The following is a 14,132-nucleotide window of genomic DNA, read 5'->3' as shown; positions in this document are numbered from 1 at the left end:
TATTGATAGGCTTGCTCCAGTGTCCAGTTCCATGGAGACTGGAATGTCGTTAAGTTTGACTTTTAACATTATTGGAGGGCTTTTGGTGGCGAGGGCGTGTACCCCGTACACTTCCGTCTCATCTTCCAGCGTGATCCGCTCTGGATCGGTCGCTCTCTGCTGACTTTGCCACGTGGTGAGTCCGAGGTCGCTTGCACAATCACTGGAAGTGCCCCATTGTTCCACAGTCCCTGCACACGTAGTGCTCGAAATGATATTGATGGGCTCTGTGACTGCCCCTGCAGTGCCAGAATGGCGTTAATGGATTCACATTAGCACTCCTCAGCAGCCTGAGTCACCCTAGGCCTGGCCTCTGCGGCCGTTTGGGCCCTATCGCGTGCAGTCCTGCCTGCTGAAGACATTATTTTAAGCACAGTACTTGCCAGTGAGTTTCGATTCTGTGAAGATATCAGCTTCGTGTTGTCGCTCGTGGATATGAAGGCCTGGGCTATCGTGATGGCCTTGCTCAGATCCAGGGATTCGGCAGACAGCAGCTTGCGAAGGATGCCCTCGTGGCCAATTCCAAGCACGAAAAAGTCCCGCAACATTTCCCCCCCCCGCCCCCAAGGATCCTGCAAAGTCGCACTGCCCCGCAAGGTGTCTAAGGTCAGTGATGAAACTCACCATGTTCTGGCCCTCGGAGCGACGGTGCGTGCAAAAGCGGTACCTGGCCATCAGGATGCTTTCCTTTGGCTTGAGGTGCTCCTTGGCCAGCGTGCACAGCCCTGCGTACAATTCGTCCATTAGGTTGGCCGGTGCCAGCAAGTTCTTGAGAAGGCCATATACCAATGACCCACATACGGTGAGGAGAATCGCCCTGTGCTTGATCTCTGTTTCAGCCATGTCTAATTCATTGGCCACAAAGTACTGATCGAGGTACTCAACGAAGGCTTCCAATCATCACCCTCAATAAATCTCAATACCACCAACGGCAGCCATTTCCGTGTGAAAGTTCGTGATCTGTAACTCGTCGCCAGTTGTTAAGTTTAGAATAACTCCACGAGGCTGTGTTGTAAACTTAAACCATTGTGACCTTGGTCTGATTAATATAACTCCAAAGTGTGGCAGCAACGTGGTGGCGTGCCTTTTATACCTACTGCACCAGGTGACCTATAGGTCTCCCACAGGTATGACCTCTGGTGGCAAGTGTTACACACTGGTGAGGTTCACATACATAACACCATGGACTTTAATTTTGCCAATAAGTCTATTATGTGATACTTCACTAAACGCCTTTTGAAAGTCCATATACATATCAACCGCATTACCCTCAGCCACCGTCACTTCATCAAATAACTAACTCTATTAAAGGCAAATCATTTTTGACTAACTTAACAAATCAATGCTAACTTTCACTTATTAGCCTGTATTTTTCCAAATGCCAATTAATTTTGTCCAGATTATTAGGCTTAATTTTCTCCAAAGCTTTATTTTGGCGTACTTGGGAGTTACGCCGGTTTTTGGGGGCCCCAAGTATGCCAAAAAAAAATTTCTAAGTTTCCCCATTGGATTTCTTCATTTTGACGTGGCCTAACCTGCCCTTTAGTTGTGGGGGTTGAGCCTTGATCTGCGCCAAAAAGATCAGGTTGCCATGGTAACCAGGAACACAATGTGAGCTGAGGCTGCAAAGTGAAACATACAGCCGGCTCCCAACACATTAAAACACACTGCATCAATTTAAAAACACATTAAAATATATTGCAGTAACTTACCTCCAATTATTAAAGCCGGTCACGCTACCTCCGCCCCAGTCCAAAGGGCATGCCGGTCTGCTCTCCCGTCCCTGGCCCAGGCCGAAGGGCTTGCTGGTCCACTCCCTTGCCCCAGCCCAAGCAGAGTGGTCTCCAGCCCCCTATCCCAGGCTGAGTGGTCTCCTCCCTCCCGGTCCCTGCACCTAACTACACCCGAAAGGCTTCTCTCCTCTCTCTCCTCTCTCTCTCCTGATTTCTTTAACTCTCCCAAAGGTTTTTCTGCAGATCTCAGCTGGCCAAACTTGTCTAAATGGCCAGAATTGGTTTGGGTGGCAGGTTACGCCCCCTTTGGCTGAAAAAAAACTTACCTAAAAAAATCGTTACTAAGTTACATGTACAAATTGATTGGGGAAACTTTTTTTTTTAAACTTAAGCCAAAAAAGGCAGCTTGCTCCAAAAAAATGGCACAAGTCACAGGAAAATTGAACCCCAAGTCTCAAAGTTTTCTCGCCACCAACGTTAAACTGACCGGCCTATATTTCCCAGGTTTATCTGTCCCTTTTTAAAAAAAAACAGGATGCACCATTTGCAATCCTCCAGTTCTCTAACACTACCCCCATATCCAGAGAGGATTGTAGGGCTGGAGGAGATTAGAGATAGGGAGGGACTAGACCAGAGAGATTTGAAAACAAGGTTGAGAATTTTTTTTTTTTTTTAAATGAGGTATTGCTGGACAAATAGACAATGTAGGTTAGTGAGCACAGGAGTGATGAGTGAGCAGCAGAGATTTGGATGAGTTCAAATTATGGGAGGTGGAAGATGGGAGGCTGGCCAGAAAAGAATTGGAATAGTCAAGTCTAAAGATAACAAAAGGCACAGATGAGGGTTTCAGCAGATGATGAGCTGAGGCAGGGGTGGGGATGGTTGATATTACAGAGGTGGATGTAGGCAGTCTTGGTGCTGAAACAGATATGGGGTCGGAAGCTCATCTCGGGGTCAAATAGGACGCCAGGGATGGGAATGGTCTAGTTCAGCCTCAGAGTGGCCAGGGAGATGGCTGCAGTTGGTGTCTAAGGGACGGAGTTTGTGGCGAGGACCAAAGGCACCAGTTAGGTGCAGAGCAAATAAATTGTGGGAACCTGTTGTCCAGTGTATCAAGACTGGATTAAAACCTGAAAATCAAGCGCAAAGAACTTTGTGCCCTGCAAGTGATAACCACACCTACCCTTGCCCCACACCAAAATGATATGGCACTTAGTTGTACACAATCAGTGAAATCCCAGGTTCAATCCTTAATCTGTGGTAAATTGGCCAATCTCAGAAGAAGCAATCATGCACTATATTAGGTCTCAGCATCAAAGGAATGAAAAATTTGAAAAATTCTACCCCTGCTGCAAGTACAGATACAGGGGTGTTGAATAAAAGCAGGACCAGGCAGAGCTGTAGAGTGTACAAGACAAGAAATACTGTCCAGTTTCACATACAAAGAACTGCTGTTTGGATGAAGGTCATGGAACCATAACCAGCACAAGAGATCAAAATGGGGAAAAAACACCCCACATTCACTTGACATTTAGGTGGGGTTTTATTCAAACTTTAAAACTTAATGCAATACTCACCACCCAAAGCAGAACAATGCAAGGTAAAGTCCCAGAAGCGTGGCAACAGCATGCCTGACATAGCTGCTAGTTTTACTTGGGTGAAGATAAAGTCGAAACCATACACTTGCTAGCAAAGCAAACAACTGGCACACTACAAAATTCACCTGGAAAGAGAAAATGTAGTCGTTATAGTGCCATTTAAAATAATAAATCAGAATAAATCTATAAATTTCAAAATCAATTAAAACTGAAACTGATTATTAGCCAATTCCACTGGTTTAAATCCACATGGTCAAACTGCGAACTCTTGGAGACCTGGGGAAACCCCAGGTTATCAGTTGATGATCAGATTTATAAGTTTTTCCAATATTTGTTGGCTCAGTATTTCTGTTCCAATGTCATAATTAAAAACATTTTCTACAATGATAGCCGTGTTTTGCTTTGACACGGTCTTTCAAACACGAGGCTTCTGGAGGTGAAAGCGGTCACCCCGCAGAAAAGTTGGAAAACCATTGTTTAAGCAAGAAAAAAAGACACTAGCAGCAATACGGGAAGTCTAAAATTGCAGTGGGTTGTCAAGGCTGCCTGAATCACTGCAGGAATTTCTGCACTGCAGGAAATTTGATGCAATTAGTGAACACAATAGCAAGTTCCTCACATAGATTTAGTTCTGTATCGTCATTTCTGATAACATTCCACATCTCTATTTGCACTTAAATTGGTTAATTTTGATTATCTATTGTAATTAAGAACATTCGATGACCAGTAGGTACTGAAAGCCTACTTTACATAATCCTAATTTGACACTGAAGGAGTATTCTCACTCAGACTAAATATCATGCAGGGAAAAAAAAACAGAACTCATGGTGGTAGGGCTTATACTGCTGAGACAGAGATCTTAGTCCCATTTCTATTCCACGTAATTCTGTCTCAACTGAGTGCTCCCAGTCAGTTTATGGTTTGAGGGAAGGGATACGTCTTAATGCTCAGCTCTGACAGCCTCATTTTGACAAAACAAAGATTCAAAAGAGTTTACTTTCTCACACTCCAATGATTTATCTTAACTATATACAGTATAGAAACTAAAGGAAAATACATAGCATTCCATTTAATATAAATAATCCTTAGATTTCGTGCTCAAGTTAAAACCTTTTGCCCAGTTCCCAGATGGCTTAGTAGGTAAAAAGCAGACCCTATCCACCTCCCTGGCCAGAGGCTGAACCAGACCATTCGCAACCTAGGCGGCCTATTTGACCTGGAGCTGAGCTACCGACCCCATAATCCTCTCCACCATCCATATAGTTTCCTACATTACAACAGTGACTACACTTCAAAATACTTCATTGGCTGTAAAGAACTTTGGGACGCCGTGAGGTCGTGCAAGGCGCTATATAAATGGAAGTCGATCTTTCTATCACCGAGACTACCTACTCCTCCTCCATAACATCGCTGCCCCTGCTTCAGCTCATCTGCTGCTGAAACTCTCATCCATACCTTTGTTACTTCTAGATTCAACTAATCTAATTGTCTCCTGGTCAGTCACAGTCTCACTCTCTTTCCTCCTTAAAACCTACCTCTTTAACCAAGCTTTTGGTCACTTGTCCTAATATCTCCTCATGTGGCTCAGTGCCAAATTTTATTTGATAATGCTCCAGTGAAGCACCTTGGGATGTTTTACGACATTAAAGGCACGATATAAATGCAAGTTGTCTCTGGCAAAACCAGATTTTTTTTCCCCCTGCCCATGCCTCACTCAGCTCATCTGCTGCCAAAACCCTCATCCATGGCTTTGTCAGCTCCAGATTCCACTATTCCAATGCTCTCTTGGTCAGCTGACCATTCTCCATGACCATGATCTCATCCAAATCTCTGCTGCCCTATCCTATCTCACACCATGTCCTGCTTACCCATCATACATACCCTTTGCACTCGGTTCCCAAACACCTCGTGTTTGAATCCCTTCATGGTCTCGCCCTCGCCATCTATGCAATCACTACCGGCCCTACAATCCCCATCAAAGTTCGCCATTCTGCTGACTGGCTTCTTATGCATCCCCCACCCTTCATCCCATCTTTAGCAGCAATGCTTTCAGCCACCTGGCCCCACAAACTGGAATTCTCTTCCTAAGCTTCTTTACCGAAGAACTCCTGGCAGCCGGTGTCGTCGGTGGGGGCGGACCCCACCCGAAGAGACGTCGGCAGCTCGGCATCAGCTGCGTGCGGTCCCCGCCCGAAGTCCTCGGTGGGGCACGGCTTCTCTCCTCCCCCCCCTCCCCGCATCTTTCTCTCTTCTCTACCCCCCCCTCCCATCTTCCTCACCCCCCCCATCTTCCTCTCTTCTCTACCCCCCCCTCCCATCTGCCTCTCTTCTCTACCCCCCCCCATTTTCCTCTCTTCTCTACCCCGCCCCCCCCATCTTCCTCTCTTCTCTACCCCCCCCCCATCTTCCTCTCTTCTCCCTTCCCCCCCCCCCAATCATTTATTTGGATTGATTTATTGATGTATTTATCATTGATGATGGTTCTTTATTTGTAAAAGTGAAGTGGTTAATGTTTGTAAACGCCCCCCACTATCTTTCGTTCCATACGCCTGATGTCCAAGTGTAGGCAAGGTTTTTCTGAGCGCACAAAAATCTACACTTACTCTATTCTAAGTTAGTTTGGAGTAAGTTTTCGCTGCCTAAACTTGCAAAACAGGTGTTAGTGGCCGGACACGCCCCCTTTTGAAAAAAAAAATCTGTTCTAAAATGAAGCTGTTCTAACTTACTAGAACTGGAGCAAACTAAATGTTGAGAATTGCAATTTCTAAGATACTCCATTCTAAATTAGTTGCTCCAAAAAAATAGGAGCAACTCAGGCCGAAACTTGACCCCTATGTCTTATACAGATTTCTTCCAAGTTCCTCATTCTCTCTAGACCCTTCGTTCCGCATTATTTCTGGAATGTTTTTGTGTCTTCTACTGTGAAGACAGATACAAAGTATTTGTTTAATGTCTCTGCCATTTCCTTGTTGTCTATTATAATTTCTCCTGTCTGCCTCTAATAGGCCCACGTTTACTTTCACTAATCTCTTCCTATATACATTACTATTAAAACATTTACAATCTGTTTTTATGTCTCTTGCTAATTTACTCTCAAATTCTTTTTTCCTTATCAATTTCTTGGTCCACTTTTGCTGAATTCTAAAATTCTCCCAATCTTCAAGCTTACTACTCTTTTTGGCAACAGTACAAGCCTGATCCTTTGATCTAATACTATCTTTAATATCTTGTTAGGCAAGTTTGGGCAAGCTTTTGATCACCCAATAACTATCGCCTGTGTTGGCACAGCATTCATTTTTACATTGACGAGATTAGATAAATGCAATAAAAACAGAAAATACTGGAAACACTCAGGTCAGGCAGCATCTGTGGAGAATGGAACAGAGTTAATGTTTCAGGTCGATGACAAAAAGAAACTGAAACTGCTGAGTATTTCCAGCATTTTCTATGTATTTTCCAGATTTTCAGCATCCACAGTATTTTGCTTTTGTACTCGATAAATGCTAGCTGTTATTTAGGCGAAAGCAAGGCTGAAAGTAGGTTTGTAATGTAACTGCTGAGGATGTAAACAAGCCATTACGAAATCTAAATATTCACAAGGAAACTACTCAGCAAAAAAAAAAAGAGTTAAATAGGATGAAAAGTAGAAAAGTTACTGGGCCCAGGGGGTGATAGCCCAGAATATTGGAGGAGGTTGGGAAAAGAATTGCAGAAACACTATTGGAGCAAAGATTGAAAGCGCGGACCCGAGCGGGAGCACCAGCAACAGAAGCAGCATAAAGGGAGCCGAGCGACGATTTGAAAAAAAAACACAAGGAGTGATATCACAGGATAGCTGGTAACTGATTGGTTGGTAAAGGTCACACTGTTACTTTTTCTCTTCAAGTTAGGGACTGGTGTTAAATAGCTGGTTAGTGATAAAGTAGAAGCTTGGAGACTAATACTAAATTATATTAATAACTTGAATTAGATGCATCATAGCCTTAAGTTTCTGTAAAGTTAGTTAATAGTCAAAGAAAGAAAGACATGGCAGTTCCATGAAAAGTACATCCTGTGCCATGTGGGAAATCCAAGATGCTTCCTGTGTCCTGGACAACCATGTGTGCAGGAGGTGGCGTTAACTGGAGGAGCTCGAGCTCCGGGTTTCAGAGCTTGAGCAGCAGCTGCGAGGCGGAGAGCTTTGTGAATAGCATGTTTTAGGAAGTGGTCACCCCACAGATAAGGAGTGTGCAAGCAAAGAAGGAATGGGTGATCGCCAGTCAGAAAAGGAGGATTGGGGAGGGAAATGCAGGAGTACCCAGAGTGCATCTCGCTCTCCAACGAGTATTCGGTTCCAAGGGCGATGGTTCCTCTGGAGAGTTTTGCCAGAGCCAAGTCTGCGGCACCATGGGTGTCTCAGCTGTACGGAGGGGGGGGGGGGGGGGGAGAAGAGTGCTAGGGATTCGATAGTTAGGGGAGCAGACAGGCATTTCTGCAGCCACAGACATGACTCCAGGATGTTGCCTCCCTGGTGCCAGGGTCAAGGATGTCATGGCGTGGCTGCAGAACATTCCGAGGGATGGTGGGTGGGAGGAGAATCAACTACAAGATGTCATGGTCCATAATTGAAAACAAAGGCATACAATGTTGCGATGAATAGTGGAAGGCCAGAGGATTGGGAAATTTTTAGACACCAGCAAAGGACGACTAAAAAAGGAGAGAGAGAGAGAGAGAGAGAGAGAGAGAGAGAGAGGAAGGATAGCTTACGAGAGTAAACTAGCAAGAAATATAAAAAGACAGCAAGAGTTTCTACAGGTACAGGTATATAAAAAGGAAGAGAGTAGCTAAAGTAAACATTGGTCCCTTAGCGGATAAGACTGGGGAATTAATAATGGGAAACAGGGAAATGGCAGAGACTATGGCCTTAATTTTGGCTGAGCCCATTTTTCAGCACGCTTACTGAAGTTGCGCTGCTTATGTGTGTTCCGAGGTGCGCTGAAAAATGTTGTTGCCACTTTGGCCGCAGTCCGGCCTCTTCACTGCAGTCGCGCAGCATGGCCAGTCAAGTCGGGGGTGGAGCCAGCATTCTGTGCCGAAAACAGTGCTGGGATGTCTGCAACGACAGTAGGTCTCTCTCACTTTCAGAGCGTGGCGATGGGCTCTTTCAGGTAAAGTTCTCTGCATTTATTCTTCCTCGTTTGTTGGGCTAGGGGCAGGCAGGAGAACTGATAGAAATCATCGGCAGGCAGGAGCACTATCAGTTCTCCTGCCCGCCTGTCCCTAGCCCTGGCCGAGTGACCTCCTGCACCGGCCGGCCCGCTGCCTTTCCGGGTCAAGTTTGAAGATGAAGGTAGGACTTCAATTTTTTAATTTCTTAGTGAATTCTTAGAACTTTTTGTTTGCAAGGTTTGGTGGTTTGTAAGGCTTGGTGGTTTAGGTGCAGGTCCTCTCAGTTTTCCTTCCCGCCTTTATCCCAGGCCAAATGGCCTCCGATGTGCCTACCTGCACCGATTTCTTTAATTCTCCGCAAGGATTTTCTAAAGTGGCCACATACGCTGGCCTAAGTATAAATGGAGTAACTATTAGCTGGACAAAGTTGCCTAAATGGGCAGAACTGGCGTAGGTGGCTGGTAATGCCCCCTTTTGAAAAAAAAATCTAAAAATATTCGTAACTAACTCACTTACACTGGTGCAAATTGATTAGGGAAAATGGGGATTTTTAAGTTACGCCAGAAAAACCAAGTTACTCCAAAAAGAATGAAGCAACTCCTGGCCAAAATTGAGTCCTTTGAACAAATATTTTGTATCGGTCTTCACGGTAGAAGACACTAAAAGCCTCCCAATATTTGATAATCCAGGGGCTATTATGGAGGAGGGAGGGGGAGGACTTAAGACAATTACTGTCATTAGAGAAAAAGTAGTAATCAAACTAATGGGACTAAAGGTGGACAAGTCATCTGGACCCAATGGCCTGCATCCTAGGGTCGTAAAAGAAGTGGTTGCAGAGATAGTGGATACATTGGTTGTAATCTACTAAAATTCCCTGGATTCTGGAGAGGTCCCAGCAGATTAGAAAACTGTAAATGTAACATCCCTATTTAAGAAAGGAGAAAGTAAGCAGGAAACTATAGACCAGTTAGCCGAACATGTCATTGGGAAAATGCTGGAGTCCATTATTAAAGAAGTAGTAGTAGGACATTTAGAAAATCATCATGCTGACTCTGCTTGACTGCATTGTGTTATGAAAGGGACAAATTTGCTGGAGTTCTTTGAGGATGTAATAAGCAGGGTGGATAAAGGGGAACCAGTTGATGTCGTGTATTTGGATTTCTGATAAGGTGCCACATAAAAGGTTACTGCACAGCATAAAAGCTCACGGGGGGGGGGGGGGGGGCGGTGAACGGAGGCTGAATGCAGGGTGGGGGGTGAGGCTGAAAGGGGGCGGTGGGGGGGAGAAGAGAGAGTCTGAACGCGGCAGCGGGCTGCTGGCGACTGAGCCCATTCGGCCATGGTTAGGGCCGGCGTGCTTCGGTTTGCAAAAGTTACTTAGCTATATTTTTGCAGGTGATGCTTCAAGAATCTTTTAAAGAGAAAATATTGTGTCTGTTCTTGCATATGATTTTGAGGTCATCGATTAAAAATGGTCACGTAACTGACACTGTATTGCAAATCTTTCCTTCCTCTCTACAAAGTATGGTACACTTAAGCCCTTTCAACAGTAGAGCCTTTGCTCGATAGTTGCTCATGAATCAAAAATTCTGTTTGCTTTGTTTCTTTACTTCATGCAGCTAACTATGATTTAGTTACCGTGCAACTTTGTGAATAAAAGTAGAGGGTTGCGGGTTGCGGAAAGAATGGGAGAAATCAGCTAACAGTGGCCAGTCACACGAAGCAAAATAAACCTATATTTTGATTGTTAAAACTTAACTGGAGTTTTGTAACCAATGAGGTGAGTTTTGTTTTTTAGCCAATACCATCAATTTAACATCATGATGTTTGGGGATGAGTAGCAGTAAAAAGGTTATGTTCACAGCTTTGGGGAATGATCCTGGAGGTTTTACATCTTTTGGACATGTCAGTGTCATTTAACATTTGTTGATGATGAACAAAAGCCTTAGATTTTTCTTGAAAAGAGGCATTTATTGTCTAAAGTTTTAAAACAAATGTTCAATTTTAAGAGTGCCGGAGGTAACAGTATTTCATGGTACTTGTACAAAGAATATGACTTTTCAGGTTTCCCCTCACTTACCTCTATTGTATTAAATTTTTGATAAAGCTACTTTATTTTTTTTTTTGCACATCATGGTGCAGTTCTGCAATAGTCTTGCACACCCCTGCATTAGTATTATACCAGCGATCACTCAATCGTCGTATAATAAAAGCATCAGACTGCTTTTCACAGATAGCGAGAAGCAGCTCATGTTTTTTCAGTGGCATGGATTGCGATACCTAACAAGTTAAATGCTCACTCATCAGGCCCCTCCCACACAGCCTGCAGAGCGTTGGGCTGTAAGGAGCTACTGCACATGCACGCACACTCTAACGCGCATGTGCAGAGGTCCCGGCACTGTTTTCAGCGCGAAGACCTGGCTCCGTCCCCCACCCCTTTTGCTGCGCTACGCCGAGGCCAAAGACGTCCTGAGGAGCTCTGAGAATTGAAGGTAAGTTTTCGGCGCCCTTTTTATTCTAGTAAGTCGGCGTAACTCATGGAGATGCAACTTGGACCCAGAGAGCTGTGGAAGCTGGCACATTGAATAAATTTAAGGCAGAAATAGAGTTCGTTAAACGATAAAGGGATAAGGGGTTATGGGGAGCGGGCAGGGAAATGGACCCGAGCCCATTTAAAATGGAAATTAGGAAGAATTTCCTCTAAGAGTTGTGAATCTTTGGAATTCTCTACCCCAGAGAGCTGTGGAGGCTGGGTAATTGAATATATTTAAGGTGGTGTAGACAGATTTTTGATCATTAAGGGAGTCAAGGGTTATGGAGAGAGGGCAGGGAAGTGGAGTTGTGGCCAAGAGCAGATCAGCCATAAAAACAGAAAATGCTGGAAATCTGGTTGGGCCTAACGAAGGGTCATTGACCTGAAACGTTAACTCTGTTTTTCTCTCCACAGATGTTGCCTGACCCACTGAGATTTCCAGCATTTTCTGTTATTATTTCAGGTTGCAGCATCCGCAGTATTTTGCTTTAGTATCAGATCAGCCATGATCTTATTGAATGACGGAGCAGGCTCGAAGGGCCAGATGGCCTACTCCTGCTCTTATTTCTTATATTCTTATATTGATACCATGACATAGGTAGAAAGAGGGATGAGGTCCTGCAGGTAGATTTTAGGGAGCTTGGAAAGAGATTAAAAAGCAGGACCTCAAAAGGGAGTAATCTCCAGATTACTTCTGCTACCACACGCAAGTTAGCATATAAATAGGAGGATAGAGCAAGTGAATGCGTGGCTGCAGAGATGGTGCAGGAGGGAGGGTTTCAGATTCCTGGAGCATTGAGACCAGTTCTGGGGGAGGTGGGACCTTTACAGGCCGGACGGGTTGAACCTCAACAGAGCCAGAACCAATATCCTCATGGGTGCTGCTGGGGAAGGTTTAAACTAATTTGCCAAGGGGATGGGCGCCAGGATGTAAAATTAGAAAGTGGAAATAAAGTGCTCAAAGAATTGGCAGAGGCAGAGAGAACTAAAGTAAGAAATAGCAAGGTATTAAATGGGGTCAAACAGAGAGAATACAGGATACTCTAAGATGGGTTTACAGTGTATGAATGTGAATGCACAATGTATAGTAAACAAGGTAAATGAGCTGCAGGCACAAATAGCCACATGGGAATATGATGTTGTGGCAACAACTGAGATCTGGCTCAAAAAGGGCAGGATTAGGTATTAAATATTCCTGGTTATAAACTGTTGAGGAAAGATAGGGAAGGAAATATAGGAGGTAGTGTGGCAATATTGGTTAAGGAGAATGTTACAGTGCTGGAGAGGGAGGATGTCCTGGTGGGGTGAAGGACAGAATCTGGCTAGAGTTAAGAAATAATAGAGGTGCTATTACACTACGAGTTGTATTTTATAGACTACCAAATAATGGGAAAAATATGGAGGGGCAAATTTGCAGAGAAATTACAGAGAGGTGCAAGAATTATGGAGTCGTGATAATGGTGGACTTCAACTATCCCAGTATAGATTGGGATCGTAATAGTGTAAAGGACAGAGAAGGGGAAAAATTTCTGGTGTGTCCAGAAAATTTTCTTGATCAGTATGTTTCCGGCACGACGAGGGAGGAAGCATTGCTGGATCTGGTCTAGGGAATGAGGTAGGTCAAGTGGTGCAAGTGTCAGTAGGTGAAAATCTAGGTAACTGTGATCATAATATCATAAGATTTAGATTAGCTATGGAAAAAGACAAGGAGCAATCTTAGAGTAAAACATTTTAACTGGGGGAAGGCCAATTTCAGTGGGATGAGAACGGGTCTGGCCCAGGCAAACTGGTATCAAAGATTGGCAGTCAAAATTGTAGTGGAACAATGGGCTGTCTTTAAAGAGGAAATAGTTTGGGTACAGTTGAGATACATTCCCACGAGGGGGAAAGGTAGGGCAACTAAAGTCAGATTAAAACCAGAAAATGCTGGGAATCTCCGCGGATCAGGCAGCATCTGTGGAGAGAAAAGCAGAGTTAACGTTTCGGGTCGATGGCCCAACTCTAGTTCCCTGCGTGACAAAAGAAAGAGAGAATATGAAGCAGAAAAAGATCACGTATGACAGATGCCAAGTTGCAAATACATCTGAGAATCAGGCTATATATAGAAAGGTCAGAGGAGAAGTGTAAAAGAAAATGAGCGGGTATGAGAATAGAATGACAGCCAACATAAAAGGCAATCCAAAAGTCTTCTATAGACATATAAATAGTAAAAGGCTGGTAAGAGGAGAGGTGGGGCAGATTAAGGATCAAAAAGGAGACATATGAATGGAGGCAGAGGGTATGGCTGAGATATTAAATCAGCACTTTGCATCTGTCTTCACCAAGAAAGAGGATGCTGCCATAGACAGTGAAGGAGGAGGTAATGGAGACACTTGATAGGATAAAAATTGATAAGTATTAGAAAGGCTGGCTGTACAGGGGTACTAGTAGATAAATAGGATGCATCCTTGGATGCTGGAGGGAATTGAGGGCAGAAATCGCGGAGGTACCAGCCATAATATTCCAATCCTCCATAGATACGGGAGTGGTGGCAGAGAACTGGAGAATTGCAAATGTTACACTGGTTCAAAAAAGGGTATAAAAATAAATTCAGCAACTACAGGTCAGTCAGTTTAACCTCAGTAGTGGGGAAGGAAGCTTTTAGAAACAGTGATCGGGGGGAAAATTGTCACTTGGATAGGGCTGGATTGATTAAGGAAAGCCATCACAGATTTGTTAAAGGCGAAGGGTGTTTCACCAATTTGAACGTATTTTTTGATGATGTAACAGAGCGGGTTGGTAAGGGCAATGCAGCCAATGGTGTACATGGATTTCCAAAAGACGTTCGACAAAGGTGCCACATAATTGGCTTGCCAGCAAAATTGAAGCCCGTGGAACAAAAGGGACAGTGGTAGCATGGATACGAAATTGGCTAAGTGACAGGAAACAGTAGGGCTGAACGGTTGTTTTTCGAACTGGAGGAAGGTACACAGTGGGGTTCCCCAGGGATTAGTTCTAGGACCAGTGCTTTTCTTGATATATATTAATGACATGGACGTCGGTGTATGAGGCACAATTTAAAAAATTTGCAGATGACAAAAC

General features: G+C 44.2%; 1 protein-coding gene across 2 annotated transcripts in view; it reads right to left on the bottom strand.

The window, feature by feature from the left end:
- The window catches only part of LOC139267123 (lysophospholipid acyltransferase 2-like), a 205,027-nt gene that overhangs the window by 155,820 nt on the left and 35,075 nt on the right, over window positions 1-14,132 (bottom strand). For both annotated transcript variants that reach the window (XM_070884953.1, XM_070884954.1), the window contains one exon: window positions 3,350-3,495. In XM_070884953.1, coding sequence (XP_070741054.1) covers window positions 3,350-3,495 — 146 coding nt within the window. The remainder of the gene's footprint in view (window positions 1-3,349; window positions 3,496-14,132) is intronic.

The sequence above is a fragment of the Pristiophorus japonicus genome, chromosome 7 (assembly GCF_044704955.1).
Source record: "Pristiophorus japonicus isolate sPriJap1 chromosome 7, sPriJap1.hap1, whole genome shotgun sequence".
Taxonomy (NCBI): Eukaryota; Metazoa; Chordata; class Chondrichthyes; family Pristiophoridae; genus Pristiophorus; species Pristiophorus japonicus.
Note: the sequence above shows the minus strand (reverse complement) of the source record. Positions and strands in the feature narration are given on the sequence as shown.